This window comes from Penicillium waksmanii, assembly GCF_028829765.1.
Source record: "Penicillium waksmanii strain IBT 27052 chromosome Unknown utg000011l:1.0-400869.0:1.0-401085.0, whole genome shotgun sequence".
In the NCBI taxonomy this organism is placed as follows: Eukaryota; Fungi; Ascomycota; class Eurotiomycetes; order Eurotiales; family Aspergillaceae; genus Penicillium; species Penicillium waksmanii.
The window spans coordinates 337898-358687 of NW_026643257.1; the positions used below are offsets into that span (position 1 = coordinate 337898).

The following is a 20790-nucleotide window of genomic DNA, read 5'->3' on the forward strand; positions in this document are numbered from 1 at the left end:
TCTGTGATACTAATAATGAGTCAAATTAGAATCTATTCAGTGCTGCTTGCTAGACGAGATTCTGACTCACACTCGTTAGCCCTCTATCTTATCTATCCCGATGACCCAGCCAATCTCGCGAAGTAACTATTCAACCCAGCTGTGTCTTCCAGGCTGCCAATCCATGCCACATGCTGATCAGGTCGACAAAGAACCAGACACCCTGGCCCCCGCTCATCAATACCATATCCTGTATAAGCTTGATTCTGATCGTCGGTAAATGTCTTCCAGTAGTCCCAGCCCATCGTATCATCAAAAGGGTGGAAGAGCTCCGGAAGCTCTAGCAGATTGAGGGCGCTTCTGGGGCTTGATTGTATCAGAAGTAATTCCATGGTGGGGCGACATTTCTGGGGTTTCTTCTGCTGTCGATGAGCTAGATGAGGCCGTCTGCTAAAGCTTTCCGCAAAACGAGACAAAGCTGTCAACCTCTCGAGTTTGCGTAGATCACCCGAAAACACCAGCAGCCGCCATGCTCCGTCACTCACAAGGATATGAGTTATGTGTATAGGGACTCCATCACATTGATAGACCACTGGGAAAGAAGGTAGCCGCATACCCAGTTTGAGGTTTTTCGCAAGCTTAGGAACAGCAGCTTCCGCTTCTCCAGCAATTAACATGCTATTAGGATATGTTATTTCGGTGCCAGCCATGAAACCCGCATATTGATCTCGTATTTCGTAAATTCCGCCTGACATATTTTCCTCTCCCTCGTATGCTTGCACAAGACAGGAATCCAGAGTCATCAGCTGCTTCGCAACTGGGCGTCGCTCGGAATCATACGTTTTCAGAATAATGGGGTCAGCACCATTGGTAATAACTTCTCCCAGTTTCCATAATAGGTTGTAAGTGTCTTGGATAGACACGTTCATACCTTGCCCGCCCTTTGGAGAGTGTGTATGTGCAGCATCGCCGGCAAGGAACACGCTCGAAAACAGTAAGTAAATAGTCTGCATAGATTGCGGTATGCTACCTACTGCTCATGAGGTCTGTATTGTCTGACTAGACGTCGACCTATCTTAAATATCATCATCAGAATAGGGCTCCCGTCATGGATCACGCATACTTACTGAATACACGGACCACCAGTCACAGTATCTATAAGTCAAACTATACGGTCTCATTATATCCTTCGCTCTTTCCAGCATGACCGTAGGGGAGAAACCAGGATGCTGCAAGGACGTTTCATCTAAGTCCCGAAGTTGAATGTAGAATCGAACCAGCCTGTTCTCCCTCGGCACTGTCATGATACTCCCGTAAGGTTGACGGTCTATTGAGCAGGAACGGCGAATATCGGCTGAATATATGGTCAATCTGAGGTTCTTTAGCATAGGGAGGTAGACGAACGAAAGTCGGTTATTGGGACTATATCTAGCACCCCCCAATTCGAATCTTCTGATACAGTATCGACCGAGACACCCAGTTCCTCTCTAACCGAGCTGTGCGCACCGTCACATGCGACAAGATAGCGTGCATGTATCGTTTCTTTCCTTCCAAAAACAGGTTGTTAGCCAACATCTTAAACACGCGAACACTAATGACCAGGGAACAAAATCTAGCATTACACACCATACTCTCCGGAACTTTTGACTCTCACAACTACTGGCCATTGTTTATGGTCGTCATCAGTGGCAGCCGAAAAGTTGATGGACTCGGCCACTTTATTCCACTCCACGCGCACCTTTGCCTTGCTATCCAAGTAGTCGTTGAATACTTGCTCCACGGCCCCTTGGTTTAGCAATACTTGCTTAGATCCTGGCATTTCCTTTGGGTCTGATTCATATCTGTTGGCTTGTTCAATATTTCCCGTTCTGCTGTTGGTTATCTAACAAGTCAGTGGCCAGCGAAAAATTGGAATGCATGTTGTAGTTACCCAATGACACGAGTCGGGGTTCTGGACACCCTGCCTTAGGATAGGGTCGGCAATGCCAAAGCTTTCTAGTATCTCTATAGTCCGGCTTTGTAATCCATCAGCGTGGCCTGTTTTAGTGCGACCTTCTTTTCGGTCAATGATACGAGTTGACATGTTATATTGAGCTGCCCAACATGCCGCTGTGAGCCCCGCAGGCCCTGCCCCAACGATTAACACATCCACGTAACAGGCTGAGGAAAACATTATGCGGGACTTCAAATTGACTTTGAGGATCTCAGGAGCGAGAAATAGCTATGTACCAAGGGATTCTCCTGGAAATATGTAAGTTTTACCACTGAGATTATTATGTCATCATGAGCACATCAGCGAACTAGAACTTGATGCCAGTTTCAAGTTTACCACGGATTTCAATAAAGAACCTCCGAATCTAAATTCATTATGTTAGAATATACCCTACAAATTTGAAATTTGGCTCACGTAGACCTATGTCGGGTTTGTCTTTTCGGTAAATGGAACTTTTTCCTTATGCTTGGCCCGATGATTGAGGTATACCGCAACTACAGTACTCCGTACTCTCCCTTGGGTCGGTAGAGTTGAGTCATGGCCCCTCAGTATTCCGTTTAAAATTACGATAGAATCGCAAATACACGAGTACATTTTTACATTTCGGTAGCGTCCATAAGCATAAATCCGTGGCTTTAGCTGACTGTGGAAATGCGATGAAGTTGTAGCTTATGTTTCTGCCGGTCGCCACTCGTAGTGATGAGGACCTTTGCCAACTGGCCCTGGGTCCTCACCAGGTACACCGGGCTTGTTGTAGCCGTGTGATCCGAAAAAGTCCATTTGGCCTTCCATGAATTTGGTGGGCAGCTTCGTTCCACCCACATACTTCAAATATTCCAAGGTTGCAGAAATTGCAGGCAAATATTGATCGTGCAAACACCCCTGGATAACTGTTGCCTTTAAAGAGTTGTATGTCCGGCGTAGCTCCTGGGTAACTATATCGGATTGCTTCAAGTTCGTCCAGAACTTTTCAGTTGAGAGCACTGGCTCTAAGAGATCGGCTATACCCTCAGACCGAATAATACACCCACCACGCCAGATCCGGAGACATTGGGCTAGGTCAATTTCCCAATTTTCGTCATCTGAGGCTTTCTTGATCAGTTCTAACCCTTGGCAGAATGAGGATAGAAAAGTGCAATACAGGGCGTCGTGTAAATCGTCGACGAGACTTTCCTTCTCTTTGTCGTTGATCCCTTGTATTAGGCTAGGTTTCGGCAGTCGGAGCGTTTTGGCTGCCACTAGCCTTTCCTCTCGGTTGCCACTAGCGACGCGCAGGTAATGGGCTGTAGCGAGAGTAGGTGTCGAGATATGGCGTGATGCTGACTCCTCAATGGCCCATTGGGGAGTTCCTTCGGTATCATCATCATCCTGTACCACTTTATCGAGGACCTCATCAAGCACATATTGATCGGTACCGCCGACTGACTTTTTAGTGCGAAGCATATCGACCGCTATCTCGAGCAAATAGTTGCCCCGTAGCTTTATCGAGTTACCATTTTCATTAGAGGGAAACATATAGTCTCCTCTCTTGAAGGCGACAAGCCAGTGCAGTAAAATAGGTCGAGATATTCAAGGTTTAAGCTTTCTAGTGTTTGTTGCAATGCTGCACCAACATCCTCGGGGTGATGTTTGTTGTTTCACAGCTTGCTGGTAACGAAAATCTCGTTCCGCGGCATACCACCCTGTTTAATAGCGCGTCCAACTGCTGGTTCAGTATCATAGCTAGTACAGAGCTAATCAGCTTTTGTTTTATCGATGGAAGAAAACAAATTTACCATCTCGCAGTATCTATATGACGATAGCCCGTTGAAGTGCTTGAAGAACTCCGGCCTCCTGGGCATCCTCATCCTGCCATGTCCCGAATCCAATAGCCGGAATATGGGCACCAGTATTAAGCTGAAAGGTCTTTTGACTTTGGGACATTTTCTCGGGGATAGATGATGCGAAATAAAATAATAAAGCTTGATGTCCAAAAACACAAAGCGCAACTTTATATTATACTAGTATTTGAAATATGACCATAGCAAGTCCAAACTAAAAATGTGACATTAGTATGACGGCGGGTCCTTTCAAATGGTGAAATATCTTTTCGGCAACTTGAAAATATTTTAAGTAGAACAAGTCGAAGATTCCATGATGTAAGCTCAGGTTTCAGAATCTTGATTGGTGCTGGGAATTCCACATACAGGAGAACATGTATGTAGAATGTTGAGGATTAGTTATCTGGCCTGTTGTCATGGTAGTCCCTATGAACTGGCACGCTGACTTCAGGATGACATTTTGTGCCTTGGGACACCAACAGTCGTAGCTGCGATACCTTGCACCCTGCGAAACAGCGACCTACGACTCTGACCTTAATGGCCAAATTAGAATCATTACATCTGGTTCCTGGAATCCAAGAGTGCGGCTGGCATGCAAACGGTTACTATACGGTTATGTTTGGTTGTTGACATTAGACGTACCGAGAAGTTATGATACGAGGCGTGGATCAGCACATGCTCAAAGCGTATGGACTAGTCTGCGTTCAAGGCAAATGAGACCAAGTGGAAAGCAATCTAGAATAAAAGAACTTATTATTGGATAAAAAGAAGCATGCGGTGAGAGCAGTTGAAATTGCCCCTGTATATGCGTATACTCGATGGCTAATACACCAATATTTCCAGTTGCACTGATTTGCCATAAAGTCACAAAGGCGGGCCCCCTGGGCTATAAATCGCTTGCTAGTGATAAGTTACGATTACATGCGCTGAATGGTTCACAGTACATAATATGAGCGATAAGATCACCTAGAGGTCAAACTCAAAGATGCCTGGCTGCGTGTATGGGCGCAGCATAAATAGAGCTGTGCATCCATCCTTTCGAGCTCTTGAACGAATAGAAAACTTGAAGTAATCATATAATTGAGACTTTCTCTTCCACCGAGGCGATACTTCCCTCGATCGATTCTTTCTTGTCGGTTCTACAAAACAAAACATAGAGTTAACATTTGCTTATTGCTTTGGCCATTTCCTTGATACGTGGGAGCTTTACCTTGTCATGATTCGGATGTCAGTTTGAATCCTCGAGACTCCACTGTGATGAACTAGCGTATGTGCAACACCAATAAGTCGCACAACTTGGTTCCACGGTCCCTCTGGACATGTAATATAAGCATATGGGTTGATAATGGTTATATATTCGATGTATGTAATGAACATCGATATTAAATACTGACCTATAATGGTTCCAGTGGCATGCAGCTGAGATTTCAGTCCTGATTCTCGAACAAGCTGTTGAATCGCGGCGATTGTCTCAGAGAATGATGGGCTCTGCGATCCGATCTAAAAGTTAAGATAAGTTATCACATGAATGAAATAATGTCTCAAGATCATGCTTCCTAGAATTAGAAGTAAAAGAAGGAAGGTGCAACTTGCCGGAATCAGGGAAAAGTCAGCGGTGCAATGAGAGGGAGTATCCGACATAGCTCCCGTAGAGGTCATAGTGATCACGAAACTGTTTGCTATCCAGATAGGCTCATTAATATGACTGCGTTATATATGATTATACACTAGTGAAAACACACAAGGCAACGCAAATTCGCATTATCGACCTACTACTTATAGGTTTTGACAAAATGTTGAGTGACGTCATATTTTCGTGCGATACCTTTCAGTCCCGAATTGTCATTCTGGTGGACTACAAGCTCTAATTTTCATAACCCAGGTTAAGTAGAATTTAGCCAAACTGTTTAGTCGTTTATTCCATGGGCCTGACTTACTTTTTCCCTGGTCGGCTATTGTGGGGAAACGCGTCGTTGGATCCATGTATAGATGGTATTGGCCTGTTACTCTGATACACGCTACAAAAGGCTTGTCTTCATTGATGTAAAGCCTCCAATAAAGAACCGAGGCGAACGAAAATCAATTAACTCGTAGTAATACAGCAGATATTTCTCAGCTTACTGTATTCAAATAACACGGCTTGGTTCCTGATCTGGATCGGTCTCATGTCACAGCATAAAGACTCGGAGGTATTGCACTAGAATAATGAAGTAAATATGTCTACACAACCACAATGGGATGGATAGCGATTATAGCCGTCCTAGAACCCAATAAGGGAGCCCTGGGCCTTCACATGGCCCTCTCTGGCACTGTCATAAGATGGAATTCCACCTGACTACAAATTATTCTAGGTGGTTGATTTCAGTTCCTAGGTTATCCGGAGTTCTTCCGAATGCGACTACTTGCTGCGGCAAAGGATTATGAACTTAGATACATCAGGGGTTCTGCCGATTCACTGGGGTATTACTTGCTTTAAAACACCAACGCGCCCTCGGGATTCATGCACGAGGCTGTATATAGAGACGAATAGATATCAAGTGTTCGATCAACGCTCGTTCAATTCGATCAGCCATTTCATGCCCAGTAGGCCACACAGTAAATAGCCAATGGACATCTATATACTCTATATATATCATGTCAAATTTAATTCATGCTAGTCATGCGGCTCCAGAGGGGCGACTTTGAAAATTCAGGACCTCAGGACCTGAGTGCGTTATACTCAGCTGACAACGAACGTTCGTCTCTCCGATCATGATGGCATTACGGCGATGATCGCAGTATACGAATAAATTTCTACTTGGGTTGCTCCATGAATAACTCTAAAGGTGAACTTTTGTAAGGGATGAGCAGCCTCAATGAGTCCGTTGAGATTGTCGGAAATTTTTCTCAAACATCAGTTCACCAAATCCCCTTTTGACGAGCAGGGCATGCTTCGCATCGGTGGCTCAACCTTTGTAGCCCCTATCCCAGATTATAAGGACTCGGGATGAAAGGAATCCCTATAGTATTAATAAAAAGTAATAAAGCTAAGTAAAAAAGAAAAGAGAGAAGCTCTCACGAATATTATGGTATAAATAGAATAGGTGGTTGTAGGTCACGTAATTAGGCACACAACTCAGGCAACATCAGTTCGTTACACAGATAGTAAGAGACCCTTTGCGTATTCAATAATAATCATAGTGTATTCAACAACCATAACGAACTGATAGCTCCATTTCTCTATTCCACCAACATCACCTTAATGATCGCGCTGATTCTGCAGCTTTTCCCGGAAAGCACTTTCTTCCCTAACGATCTCCAACGGAAGCGTTTGTCCGACACCAAAAAGAATAAAAAGCGCCCATTTCCAACGGAAGGGGTTGACCAAGACGAGAAACACAAACCAGTATATCAACTCAGTGTATGTAAAGAAATCGAATGCTCTAGGTGGCGCTCCCTGCTTCATCCAGCGGGTAAAATCAATCCAGGTTTTCATGCGTCCTTCTGTCGGCTTGGTGAGCGGATCCGTCAGGAACATAAGCAGAAAACGCGTATAAATGCCAATATGGATGTTTCCGACCGTTCCGATGGCGTTTACGTAGGTGCTGTTATTGGCGCAGATACTCAGGTGCTTTGGTGGAAACACTTGAAGATACCAATCCGGGGGAGAGTAATTTTCTTCAAATGAATCTTGGGGGAGGAATGAGAGTGTTGGGCGCTTAAAGCCGGTCGCCATGATAATAATATCACCTTTGACAAGCTTCTCGCGGCCAGGGCCACCCTTAGAGGTATCTCCAGATCGATGATTGAAGAGGATTCCAGTCTTTTTGACACTATCAATATCACCACGCAGCCAACGGGCCTTGCCCTTTCGGATGAGGTTGAATAGATCTGAGTTCGCCATTGGAGTCGTCGTAAATAGACCACTTTCAGGAGCAATGTCTTCTAAATCCCGATAGAAGAATTTGCGAAGCAGCCACTCTGGTAACCATGAAAGAGATATCTCTTCGCCCCAAATGTTCATGGCCAGCAAGGACTGTACCAGAATATTGCGTGGAATAATCCATTTATCTGACCTAGAAAGGACGTCAATTTCAGAAGCTCCAGACGAAACTGCAAACTCCAGTGCTTCAATGGCACTTGCGCCACCTCCGATGATAAGAGCCTTCTTCCCTTTGATGTCCTTCCCGTCGAGATTTGATGAGTGGCAGATGGTACCCTCGAATTGATCTTGGTCTGGTAAAGTGGGCATTTTGGGATCGCCGCAAACTCCGACGGCTGCAATAACGCCGTCAAAGCTTCCATATTTCTCGGGGTGATCGTTAATGACCCACTTGCCCGACGATTTTGCTTTTTTAACAGAGGTAACCGGCGTTCCGAATTCTGTGCGCTCTTCCAGGTCGTAACGTTTCCACAGATCGACGATTTGGTCGCGAATTTCGTGTTGAGTGGGATACGCGTGTTTATATTGCACGGTTGGGTGAAAGCGATACATGAGGCTGTGGATTTGCAATGCCGATGTCGAGTTGACGCGCTGTAATTGTGAGTGGCAAGTCGACTAATTTTGTGATTTCTTGCACGTACACTCCAAATACCTCCTAGCCCTTTCTCTTTCCCGCGTGCCTCAAATATATGCACCTCAAAGCCATGGCCAATACAATGCGCCGCAGATGATACACCAGTCAGTCCGGCACCGATAATCGCGATTTTCCTTTTAGGTAGGCCCTTGTTGAAGGATTTCGACGGGGAGCTCGAGGGTCCAAAGACCCACGCGAAGAAACTTTGAGTGATGAAATAAAGTATCGAGAAAAGAGAAAGTATTGGATTCATGGTGAGCAGAGGGAATGACGATCAAGTTGAAGGCCCTAGGGAGGTCAGCCGTGAATTGTGAAGGTAGCAGGAGGTGAGCCTGACGAGATCTTTAGTAGCTAAATCAGCTCAGCCCACACCTTAAGCTATAGCTACCGTCAGCTATAAGAGAGTGACGTTATTGTGGACCATCAGACAGGTTGTGCCATCAATTTTCCAACAGAAAACACATGGTTGCCGTGCGCAGGGCATGACGTCAACTGCAGGCGGATGCGGGATCTAACGTCCGCCCAAAGCTGAATCAAAATGCCTTTGTCAAATGAAAAGAAAAGTAGCGAGATGATTCATATTCAGAATAATGATGAACAATCAATGATATTTTATTCCCACGTGTTTCCCCCAGTGCCGTCTCCAGATGTCTTGGGAGACAGATGTTTCATACATGCCATTCTTTAACCTATACCCCCAATAATCGAAACAACCCCGATAATTTCCCTGGTGTCTATAAAAGAAGTTCCCTATTTTCAAATCGAAATAGATTAATTTCACCAAAGGTTTTGCTGTCTATTTTAGCGCATAAAGTCTAGTGCGACGTATCTGCTTTGGGTCGTGCCGCTTCAGATCTCTTGCAACACATAGTGATAAAACTAAAAATATTTCATCCTTGAAAGAAGCTTTTTATTTACCTGATAGCAGAGACTTCCAGTACTCGTAAGCCATTGCTGAGTGAGGAATACGAATCACTAGACAGATTGGGGAATTGACTTGGTTTTCATTATCCGTGCGAAGATCGCTGCTGTTCCTGGCCATACACATGAACAGACGTTAACTTGACGTAACAATTGAAGAATAAGAGGTTCGAGCGTGCAATTGAGATAGTGCCTTATCCTGGATTGATTAACAATGCCCTGCAAGATATTAAATGAGTTTCCCCAGGTTTGCAATTTCCTTATTCATTTCCGTGGCCGATACCCGTCTCTCCGACACGACTCATCATACAGTTTGGTATTGCTATAATCCCATACCCTTCGGTGGGGTACTAAGTCAATATTTATACTATCCCAACGCAGTAGCCATGGTACGTGCAATAGGATCATTTTGGGACTCATACAGCGATATCCGCGCGCGTCGTAGCCAAGAACCCCGGAACCCACTTTCAAGTACAATTAATGCTAACCCGTAATTTTATCAGGCTCCCGTCGATTCCAACCTTGTAACAAGGCAGTCGAGTAGTGGCGAAAGCTGCCCGAGTACCATTTCCAGTGGTGGTATTGCAGGTATCGTCCTCGGCTCGATTGCAGGGACACTCCTTCTTATCTGGCTCTGGCGTGCTTGTCGATTGCCTGGTGCTACAGGCAGTAACACCAGCTCTGGCGTTGTATATGAGTCGCCTATTGTGCGCAGCTCCTACGGTCAAAGAAGACGTCGCGGTTCCTCCGGTACTACATATGTCGAGAAGCCCACGAGTACACGATTATATAAAGATGAAGTGAGAAAACCAGCTCGAATTTATGCAGCGGGCTATTAGTTAGAAAGGCACGCACAAGAAGATGCATGTTGCGGATAATCTTGAATTAAGAGTTTGTTTATTATTGTCGAAGGAGCCGGGAATGGATGTAATTTTGACTGAATATTCGTCATCTTGTGACGTTAATTGGCTGTACAATGTCTTGGGGTGATCCGATCTTATTAAGTATCAAAGGCTTGACTTATATCTTTCAGGTTATCAACAAGTATGATCATTATGGTACAGCGGATACGGCGACTAGATAGTTACACTTAATTCCCTTCGGTGCCTAGATTCTAAGGCATACAATGCCACAGGCATGTGATTGCTTACACTGTGGTCCATCCTTGTTTTGAACTTTAGTTGGCCAAGGTGTACCAACATCTGAATGAATTCGCAAAACAAGTAATTACCGGTAATGACTTGGCATAAACCTGATTATTGCTTATACCCATAAACTGTCACACAACCAATCCAGAAACAGTAGGTTGGTGATGGTTGAATTATGATGTAATGAGGCTGACCACAACTTGACCCCAGCCGTACCTCCCATGACTTAATTGCGACGAACATCTCCGACGCCTATAGAGCCAAATATTATAAATTGGGGATTTCACCCACGCCAACAATACTTCTGGACATCATCGGAACTACTATATTTACTACATCCAATTTATTTCAAAACCACCATCACACATAATGGAGACTGCCAAGGTTCGCAAATACCTACCCTAACAGGGGTTCAATGCCATGAGAACTGTAGGCTAACTATGACAGAACGCTGCCAACTATGTCTCAGAGTCCGTCAAGGGTACTGGTCATGAGACTTCCAAGGAGGCCAACAAGCATGTCGCGAAGGATTCTGATGCAGGCATCGGCACCCGTGCTAGTGCCGCAAAGGACGCTGTGAAGGATAAGGGCAAAGAGGAGAAGCATGGCACCAAAGCTGATGTTCACAAAGGTAATTGAGGTCTCACGATTTATTCTTACCGCATTTCGATACTCACACATTTACAGAGGCCGCTAAGCACTAAAATTTCCTCGTGCTGAAGACGATGCCACTCCACTCGTGTTATCGCTATTGTTTAGTGATGAGTTGCTTGCCAATTTGAGAGGTTTGGATGATGAAAGGCAACGACCATGACAATATTTGCGAGGAAGGCATATTTAATGATATTATTGAAGAATCTGGATGACAGAATGACATGTTTCGTATAATGAGCCATGCCCGCCATATCATGGAGTGCCAGTTATTCCATCTGTACTATCTTAGCTCCATAATAATCACTGTCTTAAGGCTTCACTGTACAGTTGTTTTCGAATTCAGTTTTACCTCAACACTATGGCAGATGAGTCATCGTTATAACACCGTAATACCCCATGGAACCACGTAGAATCGCTTCTGACAATCTGGCAATATTGCCTGCCTGGATTCCCCTTCCCGCTGGTCCCATTTGACCCCTTCCTCCTTATTCTTCAGATAGAAGGCTATGCTCATGCTAACCTGCTACAGTAGAATTCGAAAACAAATTACCCCTCGGACACACTGGCTTTCTTTCGCAGCGCCCCCGCTCAGATCGCGCTAGGCTAGATTGGCTAGTCAAAGTCCCAACTATCCTTTCTCGATGTATTTCTGGTAGATCATCATAATTACCGTAATTACTGGTTTCGTCCAGACGCTGACCCACGCTTTGTTTCTCGACCCGTACGTCCGCTAATACTTCTTAGACCACTTAACAAACGACCCCTGTTTAGTCGTCAGAGCGGATTGGATTTCCGTCCTCTTAAGAGTCATTGTAATTTACCGTATTCTCCCATGGAAATCCTTAGTGGGATCTTGAACGGGGTGGGGACATCTGGTAATCTGGCTTGATCTACGCTCACTCTCTCTGTGAAGGCTGTGCTACTGTTGTAAAACGACTACAGTAGCCCTACTGGGCCAACAAAGCTCTCGTTTGCATCCTCGAATAGCTGTTACCCTATTCCAGCTTGTTTCCGCTAGTATCATCTATCCATAGCTGGTACCGCCCGTTGAATCATTAGTCCGCTTTGTTAGGATAGATGCTTGTGTGTGCTTTAAGTCTAAAATTGTGCTAATTGGCCGATACAAAATCCCAGTCTCTCGCTAGCAGCACCTGCGCTTGGTGGATTTTGGCCTCCTCCGCGTCCTCAAAGTGTTTGTGAGCCGACAACTGCCCGCTCTTGTCTGACCGGTGGAAGTAGGGAGAATCCACCTCGCAGTGCGTATATGTGTCGGGCAATTTGCCTTCGTACAAAAACGCTCGCACATGTTTCGCAATGCACACCGACGGTACTGCAACAGAGCAATGCCCATACCCTTTGACCTCGACGATCTGCGAACCCTCGAATGCCTCGTTCGCAGACCACGCAGCTATGAGGGGGCATACGGGGTCGTAAGTTGTCGAAAGTATGAGCAGCGGATGTGTCGTCTTCACACTTTTGCGTGGCACATAGGAATGTGTCTTTGGTACAGCCCAGTGTTGCCGCACGTAATAATTTTTGTTTTGCACAGGGCTGAACAGACTATGGTTGAATAAGGGCGCGATCTTATCCAAGAACGTCTGTCTGTCTCGAGGCCAATGCATCGGGCCACTAATACCGTCGTTCAGGGTGATAAAGTCGTATGCTTCATGATTCCAATCCCGAATCTCCTCAACTCCATATGCTAGAAATGCATTTGTCGCATTCCCTTGGATCAGTCTGTACATATTATCCGCAAGGGCAGCCCACATTGAAGGTTTGTTCAGGGCCTCGAGAAACCCGTTGTACCAGACCTTCTCATAGTCAAGCAAGCCGTAAACGGAGTTGTTGATGTATACACTGATGGGCTGATCTCGAAGCGTGTCTATGTACGAGAGCACGGTGTCACGCAATTCCTCTTTGGATGCTGCCAACAAGGCCAGGGAGCAGTTTTCAGCTCCGCCGTTGATGCACTCGTCAAAGAAGCCATCGAGCACCGTGTCCGTGTCGATTAGTGACTGTGCTTCAAAAAGACCCTCGTACCACTCGAATTGATTTACAACCCCATCAATGATAACGCGCTTTGAACGTTCGGGAAATAGCCCTGCATATGTCTGACCTAGCAGACTGCCATAACTGAATCCCCAGTATATCATGTCTTGCTGGCCCAGAGCATCAAGAATGCTGTTCATGTCGGCGGCTGTCTGGGGAGTGTTGAGATACTTGGCATACTCGCCCATCGTGTCAGTACATGCCTTGGCAAAATTCTGCGCCCACGCATAGACTTCGGGGCTATCGCCTATTACATGTAGAGATCGAACGCGGGACAATTTCTGTCGAGTCCTATCGTCCGGATAGCAAGAGGCTATTGGTGTCGAGCTATTGACCCCGCGAGGGTCGAATGAGAGTAGGTGGAAACCTTCGCCGACCACGGCCTTCAGCTGCTCTCCTCGGCGGTAGAGAAACTCAAAGCCGCTAGCTCCAGGACCACCAGGGTTTAAAAGGAGATTTTGGGTCGCGTTGTTGCCTCGCATGCGAACAAGTGGGATGGTAAAGGTCCTATCTCCCGGGAACCCCAGATCGAATTGGTCCATAGGAACATTAATACTGCTGCATTCAAGGGGATTGCCCTTAAAGCTCCCACAAGACTGCCAGCTGATGAGCTCTTCATTGTATTTGAGGGGCCCTGATTCAGTCGTCGATGACAATATGCCCAGCCAGCTATGCAAAATAATGTAAAAGCATGATAAGAAAGATGGAATAATGACCCAGAACTTGGAACGCGAAACTGTTCTTTGCTGAGTCAATGCCAAGTCTCCCAGTATATGCTTCTCATCCATGACGTGTTTGCCGGTGGGGTGTATAATCGAGTGGCCCGGTTGCAGAGACGTATCCCCTTCAAAAGGTCAGAATTTGTTGAGTCAAGCTGGAAGAGAAAGCATGGTATGATGGTTTGCGCTACTACTAGTGTTGAATAGCGAGCGAGCGAGCATTTTACGGACAAAGTCACATGAGCAGGGAGCGACTTCCCCGCTGCACTAGGTGGGCGCTGATATTGGATTTGCTAGGGCCGCCTTTCGCCTACTCAGATTGAGAAAATTTTCAATTTCTTTTTGTCGCTTTGACGAGGGTAGTCGTTCTGGAAATAAAAAGGGTCTATTGTTAGGAACGATATATTTACCTTAAGACAGATTAGTGTGGTCTCGGGTACGGTTCGAGAAACAAAGCGTGAGTGCCCAGAGAGGGTAATCTGTTTTCGAATTTATTGTTTGTCCACAGGCCATTTCGGAGGTATGGTTTGCCCCATGCCGGATACCATGATTACGGTAATTCTAGTGATCTACCAGAAGTACATCATGAAAACAAATGGTGGGTACTTTCCCGGACCTAATTCAGTTTAGCTCGATCTGAGTGGGGCGCTGGGAAGGAAAACGTCAGTGTTAAAAGAGTAATCTGTTTTCGAATTCTACTGTATTACTCTAAGTAAAAGTTTCTTGTCTCGTAACTGTATTGGCGATCCAGAGAAATGCAAGCAAGCTAAACATAAAACAAGAGATTTACTGCACAACATAACTGCCCAACGTCGTCGTTGAATTGACAGTTGGCTTTGACAAGACTACGCTGAATTTCCACATCTTCATTTGGATGCTTCTCTGAGAATCAACCGTATATGTACGTAAATGCCCTCAATACTATTCTGATATATTTCAGAACACAGTGCAAATATAAACTAGTCTAAATAACAATCAGCGTCCCTTGATACTGCGACGATAATTCCAAATTCGATATGGCTGTCGGATTCGGGTTCTCAGTCGGAGACTTCATCGCAGGACTCAACCTCCTCAAACAATCCATTGATGCGGTTAGCGATTCGCGGGGCGCCCTCAAGGACTACCGGAGCTTGATTGGAGAAATAGACGTTTTACGCGACTGCTTGAAGGTTTTAGATGAACTACATATCGACGAGAACTCGTTTAGCGGTGAGAAGCAGGCTATCGAAAACGCCCTAGCCAACTGCAACGATTGTATCGGTAACTTTCTCTAATCAATTGCGAAATTTAAGTCGCCACTGCAGCCTGGCACAAAAGGGTGGACTTCAGCCATTCGGAAGATACGATGGTCCGTTTGCAAGAGAGACGATGTTCAGCAATTACGAACTCAGCTGGCGATCCACGCTTCTGCTCTAAATTTGCTAGTTGATTCTTTGCAGATGTATGCTCATTCTGTTTGGGGTACTAATACGTACATACTGTTGAGGCAATCCTTATGCTACAATATTAGATGCACATAGTTATAGCATGGATGGAAAGCCTAAAAAGTATTATCGATTCAACTCAAGCCCTATCTATCACATTTATTATTGACGTTTGTTAGATCTCTGACTTTTATAAATAAAAATTTAGAACTTCTGTATACATAAGCTTTTTTAAGTATTAGTAGAAAGATTAGCTTCTACTAGATCCTAGGTAATTTTTTTTTCTATAATAGGTTTAAGATCTTGGTAAAATAAATGCCTAAACGGGCGTTGAATATAGCCTTTTTAGGCGTTCGGTTTACTGTCACTTAGCTAGCGTTGGGGTGTAATGTAATATATTAAATAATCCACAATATAGACTGGTATCAAATGCCGCCAGAACTGGAAATGCAGATGCCAATGCGAATGCCGATGCGATGTCGATGCCGCGCAGAAAAGAAAGAAAAAAGAAACAGAAAAAAAGAAGAAAAATAACAACATTGAAAAAGGTGCCAGTGCAAACCCCCGCCAAATCAAGGCCAGAGTCAATCCAGTAGTCCGTCCGTCTGTCCAGTCCAATCCCGTAAAAACCAGTATCAATCCACCGTCATGTAATCATTATCATTCTGGCACAGGGTCCCGTCCCATATGCATCAATCCACTCCACTCCCTTCTTGCGAATCGCTAGTGTTCGCAATACCGCATCGCCGCTCAATTTCATCTCATCCCCCCCATCCTCTCATCTCCATCCAAAGCCCACTCCTCCCACGCAGCAGGCCTAACACAATCCAAACACCTAACAATCTCCACGCCCTCTGAAACCCCCTCAACCGCACAAGAAGAGCAGATCTTCCGCCTCATCCAGCCGAGTTCATCATACAGATCGTCCCCTGCATTTGCAGCTGTAGTTGTGGGCGCAGAGGCGCGTGCACCAGGACATGAGGATCCGTCACAGAGACGTAGACAGATATAGCATGCGCGTTCGGCGCAGAGATCACAGTCTGCGTAGGCGTCTAGGACTTGGCGGGTTGTTGGGCGGCGGTGGCAGATGTGGCATGGGCGGAGGGCGGAGGGGTGTGTAGTAGTAGTTGTTGCTGAAGATGGTGCTGAGGTTGGGGTGGTTGTGGGGTATGGGATTGGGACGAGAGTTTTGGGCGAAACAGGTGGTGAGTAAGGGTCTTGGGGTGTTGCGTAGATGTTTGGGGATAGGAGGGATGGTTGGGGCGTGGAGGTTAGGAGGTATGATGAATGTTGTGGGTGTTGTTGGTGTGGATGTTGATGTTGAAGTTGTTGGAGATGGCGGCGTTTGCGGGGAATGCATCTTGGTCTGAAGTCGAAGTCTTTCTCGGTTGATTGTTCGTGGCTGTGATTGTGGTTGTGATTGTGTCGGTGGACGATATATGGATCGCAGTTTGCGTGGTCCACCATAAATGGGACAAAAGAGGTTCTATTCATGCCATAATTGTATGTTAGATTTGATGGGATAGGCTGGGCTGGACTGGAGTAAACAGGAGAAGATCTTACGGGCGGGTTAGGGGGTCTTCATTTTCACGCTTGCGTTTCCTCCAGGCGAGGGCTTCTTCTGCAAATCCAGGCATGTGTATCCGGGATATATTTAGCCAGGGAAAGGGTGGGTATAAGAGGTTGAGTGAAGTGAAGTCGAGGGAATAATATGAAAGGGAGGTGAAGAGGACCTGCAGAAATTCCCAGCTGCCCTCACCGCCCGGAGGCGGTCAACGGCGAGCAGCATACAGAAGTATACTACAGTGGACTATTGTCTAGTATGAGGAGATAGTGAATCATTCATATCGTGGATTTATTTAATAAATATAGTATAAATACAAGAAGCAAATTTTTTAATTTGATCACTCTTTTCGTTGTTGTAGATCCACTGAGGAGCACATGCTCGTTTGCTTCACCAAACAGCCATGCCTGCATTTATTGATTATTGATTATTTATATGCCCTGCTCCCACTTCGCTTCTTCTTCTTCTTCTTCTTCTTCTTCTTCTCTTCTCGCTCTTCCATTCTCAGTTCTGCCTTCTTATTGCTCCCCTTATCATCATGGGGCTTTGTACGAGTAGTCATCATTCTTGATTCCTTCGCACGCCCCGCCGTCCTATCACGCACCCAGCTTTTAACATTCTATTGATCGAATTTTACAAATACTACCAATCCAGTGTTAAGTACATCTGGAAGAATTATCTACCACCCTTACTGCCAAACACCCCATCATACTTGCCCTTCCTCAACCCCCTTCCAGAGAATGCGGATCTCTCTACGCACCTCCCAGGTAAGGTTCATCAACTACTCTACATGACCCACCTAGGTCAATAACAACATATAAACTAGTCTCCTGTCACTACTACTTTCCAGGATGGATTGTGGACCACGAGAAACCATATGTTGAAAACAGCATGGTTCTGGTCTGCAATTTTGCCTTGAATGTCGTTGTTACCATCAGGCCTTTTGTTATGCGGTTCTACAATATCCCGTAAAGTGCTGTCCGAAAATATGGAAAAGAAAAAGGAAAAAGAAACATTCGGCATTGATCGTATTGAACACCGCCAGTTGTAACACAACATAAATATATTAGTACTCTTCACTACTAGCTACGAGTATATCTACTAGTACTATATACACCCACCCACTACTCCAACCAAGCAGCAACAGCCCCCTCAAAAGCCTCCTGCATCCACTCCTCTTCATCAAACCTCAAATCTCCATCAAACCCATGCTCCCCATCCCTAACAGTAAGCGTAACACCCGGACCCCCCAACCCAAGCCCCTGCGCCTTCTCCACGAAACCCTCCACATCACCAATAGGAACAAGACTATCCTGCCTTCCATGAATAACCGCAATCCCACCCTTCGGAAATTCAACCCCCCTCACTCTCAAGCTTAACAAAAGGATAAAGAACCCCACGATCAGCCCCCTCCGTACCCCTTTCATACAACCCACTCAAATGCCCATATTCCCCCGCAGCAAGCATAAACGTCAAACTCTCCGGCACAGACCACGAGGACTTCACGCTCCCCAACTCCACACTAGCCATATACTCCTCATAAACCGATTCGGGCGTCGAATGACCAAACGGCGGATGCACCCGCGCTGACGAAAACGCACCCGGTTCAATCATCGGGTACGAAGCCGTCGCGGCACGAATCGCTCTCGGATGCGATAAAGCGGTATATATGCTCAACAAACCACCCGCCGAATCACCGGCCGTAAGTATGCGGGTTAAATCCGCCTCCGTGGGCACGGAGTGACTGCTCAATATAGCGCTGAACTCGGACGAATGCAGCCATGTCCAGAAATCTTCGATATCGGCGTAGATCTCCGGACTGGTTGCTTCGGGTAGGAGGCGGTAGTTTGGAGATACGATTATTGCGTTGTGCTTTGTGGCTAGATCGGATAGCCAGTGTGGGAAGAATAACATAAATAGACTGTCGCCCATTACGAGGCCGCCGCCGTGGTAGCGGATGATTATGGGGCGGGGACTGGCGGGGGCGGATTTTGGGATGAGGATGTCTGTTCGGATTTCGTGGGTGCCGACCTTTTTGTACGGGGCTTGGATTAGGTCGAAGTTGGCGATTTTGGGGTCCGTCATGGTGATGGTGATGGTGGGGTTGATGGGTTGGTGAGATGGCGGTAGAAATGATAAATGGTGTAGATGTTTAAGGGACAATGAGTATGTAGAGTGAAGTGGGTTAGAACTGGAAGTGGAGCTGGTCAATGATCCTCTTTATATACACTTGAGATAAATGATCCAAAGTGTCACGGTCTACAGCCGTATCCGAAGCGCACCTTTTTGCCCCATTTGGTCTCTCGGCCTTAAAATAAAGCCGAGGCCGCATCCTGCGGTGTCTACCGGGAGATTGGATTGACGACCGGGAGGTTAATTCGAATATCTCGGGATATGAGGTGGATTAAGCATGAATTAAACCTTCAACTTCATCCATGGGTATTGCATTGTTTGCACCACCTTTAAGAATAATGTTTGCAGATCTGGATCTCTTGGCCCACGCACGGGCCGTATCCCGAGATCCCGACTCTCGGCATTATCATTCTTATTCCCGGAATACGCTACCTGCAATGTGTTACGGATAGAATTCCGGCACTTCATGAGAATATAGAGCGCCAAAGTCGTCGCTTCGTCAGGATTTGCAGAGCCTTCCCTTTCCCTCTCCGCCAGGATGTCTTTACGTCCGTGAACCCAATTGCAATCATGATGCTCACACACCCACAGTTTCATTCACCAATAGCCCACCAGATACGTATCATGGCTTGTATCTTTATCCATTGTAGTGTGGTATGTCCAAGAAACTTGAACTCGCGCTGTTCTTACTGGCCTAAATGACAGCCTCAGGCTGGTGCTAAGAGTAGCGACTTCGCTAGCGCCAAGACGAACACGAGAAGGAGAACTTGAAGATGAGAGAGCAAATATACCTAGGAAAGAGGTCGATGTTATCTGCTATTATTGACTTCTCCGAGATGAAGAACGTGATCAGAATTGCAGCCAAAGAAACATATACCAGGAACGGAAGCGAAATGTTGATACTCCTTTGCTTTATTCGCACAATAGTCATGTGGTATCTTGAGAACTCGTTGTCCGTAGTACAAGGTCCAGGATTCCAGCTCGGTGTTGGACTTTCCCGGGATTTCTCTTCTCATGGGAGCTGGATCATTGGCAATGATGGCATGCCGATCAGATATTCCCGGTTTGGAACCATCTTCGTTTGGTAATCTGAGCAGCAACGTTGTGCTATCTGGGAACCAAGTAACAAATTCTGCGACCGGAGGAATATCAAAACTGATTATGTGATACTATACTACTGTACTCGTATATATGTACAAAAGTGGATGGCCTACTAACAATGATTCCTTACACCGCCCCCTGGTATAATCGAGATCCTTTCAAGCACCTCATAGTACTTAATTTGTTTCACAAGTGAACTACCTACTAGTATTGATGCCATAGTAGTAGGTTATATATATCTAGATAAAACATAACATGAAGCTCTGTCCCCAGTACACGGTCAACTCTCTTCTATTGCAAAGCAACATACTATGCTTAAGGATCCATCCGGATTAGTAAGAGACACGATGATGGTGGTAATTAGATAGAAAAGACGAGAACTATCTACTGTAGATTGGAGAACCTGGATGAGTGGACTCCTGGTTACTAGTATACTACTTAGGTAGTATCGCTATTATATATTGAACTACTGAGCTGTTATATCATCCAAGGTCCATTGGTCTAGTGGAATGACGTTCGGTTTTGATCGGTCAGACAAACTTCCGAAAGGTCGTCGGTTCGAACCCGGCATGGACCTTTTTTTTGCTTGATTTCCGAAAGTCGATAACTCGGGCAACCCGGCTTACTTTTTTTTTTTTTTATAAAAAGATTTTAAAAATTTGTTCCTGATTTTTTGATGCTCCCGCAGAAATGGTAGTGTCTTCTGCCCCCCCTTAAGATCCATTCACT

General features: G+C 45.7%; 9 protein-coding genes across 9 annotated transcripts; 3 read left to right on the forward strand and 6 right to left on the reverse strand.

The window, feature by feature from the left end:
* Nucleotides 1-92: 92 nt before the first annotated feature.
* On the reverse strand, nt 93-992 carry N7481_013478 (putative FAD monooxygenase; the record flags this gene model as incomplete). Its single annotated transcript, XM_057272697.1, has 1 exon — nt 93-992. The coding sequence occupies one exon, from the start codon at nt 990-992 to the stop codon at nt 93-95; it is 900 nt and encodes a 299-aa protein (XP_057115329.1).
* A 1649-nt stretch (nt 993-2641) lies between these two features.
* N7481_013479 (uncharacterized protein) lies at nt 2642-3895 on the reverse strand (the record flags this gene model as incomplete). Its single annotated transcript, XM_057272698.1, has 2 exons — nt 2642-3451; nt 3770-3895. 2 exons carry the CDS (start codon nt 3893-3895, stop codon nt 2642-2644), a joined length of 936 nt encoding a protein of 311 aa, XP_057115330.1.
* Nucleotides 3896-7030: 3135 nt separating this feature from the next.
* On the reverse strand, nt 7031-8601 carry N7481_013480 (flavin-containing monooxygenase; the record flags this gene model as incomplete). Its single annotated transcript, XM_057272699.1, has 2 exons — nt 7031-8305; nt 8356-8601. The coding sequence occupies 2 exons, from the start codon at nt 8599-8601 to the stop codon at nt 7031-7033; spliced, it is 1521 nt and encodes a 506-aa protein (XP_057115331.1).
* A 1054-nt stretch (nt 8602-9655) lies between these two features.
* Nucleotides 9656-10108, forward strand: N7481_013481 (uncharacterized protein; the record flags this gene model as incomplete). Its single annotated transcript, XM_057272700.1, has 2 exons — nt 9656-9658; nt 9773-10108. 2 exons carry the CDS (start codon nt 9656-9658, stop codon nt 10106-10108), a joined length of 339 nt encoding a protein of 112 aa, XP_057115332.1.
* Nucleotides 10109-10786: 678 nt separating this feature from the next.
* On the forward strand, nt 10787-11121 carry N7481_013482 (uncharacterized protein; the record flags this gene model as incomplete). The annotated part of the gene is made up of 3 exons (XM_057272701.1): nt 10787-10801; nt 10865-11048; nt 11105-11121. 3 exons carry the CDS (start codon nt 10787-10789, stop codon nt 11119-11121), a joined length of 216 nt encoding a protein of 71 aa, XP_057115333.1.
* A 1059-nt stretch (nt 11122-12180) lies between these two features.
* Nucleotides 12181-13908, reverse strand: N7481_013483 (alpha/beta hydrolase; the record flags this gene model as incomplete). The annotated part of the gene is made up of 1 exon (XM_057272702.1): nt 12181-13908. One exon carries the CDS (start codon nt 13906-13908, stop codon nt 12181-12183), a length of 1728 nt encoding a protein of 575 aa, XP_057115334.1.
* A 947-nt stretch (nt 13909-14855) lies between these two features.
* On the forward strand, nt 14856-15113 carry N7481_013484 (uncharacterized protein; the record flags this gene model as incomplete). The annotated part of the gene is made up of 1 exon (XM_057272703.1): nt 14856-15113. One exon carries the CDS (start codon nt 14856-14858, stop codon nt 15111-15113), a length of 258 nt encoding a protein of 85 aa, XP_057115335.1.
* A 906-nt stretch (nt 15114-16019) lies between these two features.
* Nucleotides 16020-16900, reverse strand: N7481_013485 (uncharacterized protein; the record flags this gene model as incomplete). Its single annotated transcript, XM_057272704.1, has 2 exons — nt 16020-16800; nt 16827-16900. The coding sequence occupies 2 exons, from the start codon at nt 16898-16900 to the stop codon at nt 16020-16022; spliced, it is 855 nt and encodes a 284-aa protein (XP_057115336.1).
* A 1051-nt stretch (nt 16901-17951) lies between these two features.
* On the reverse strand, nt 17952-18912 carry N7481_013486 (uncharacterized protein; the record flags this gene model as incomplete). Its single annotated transcript, XM_057272705.1, has 2 exons — nt 17952-18201; nt 18257-18912. The coding sequence occupies 2 exons, from the start codon at nt 18910-18912 to the stop codon at nt 17952-17954; spliced, it is 906 nt and encodes a 301-aa protein (XP_057115337.1).
* Between the last annotated feature and the right edge of the window lie 1878 nt (nt 18913-20790).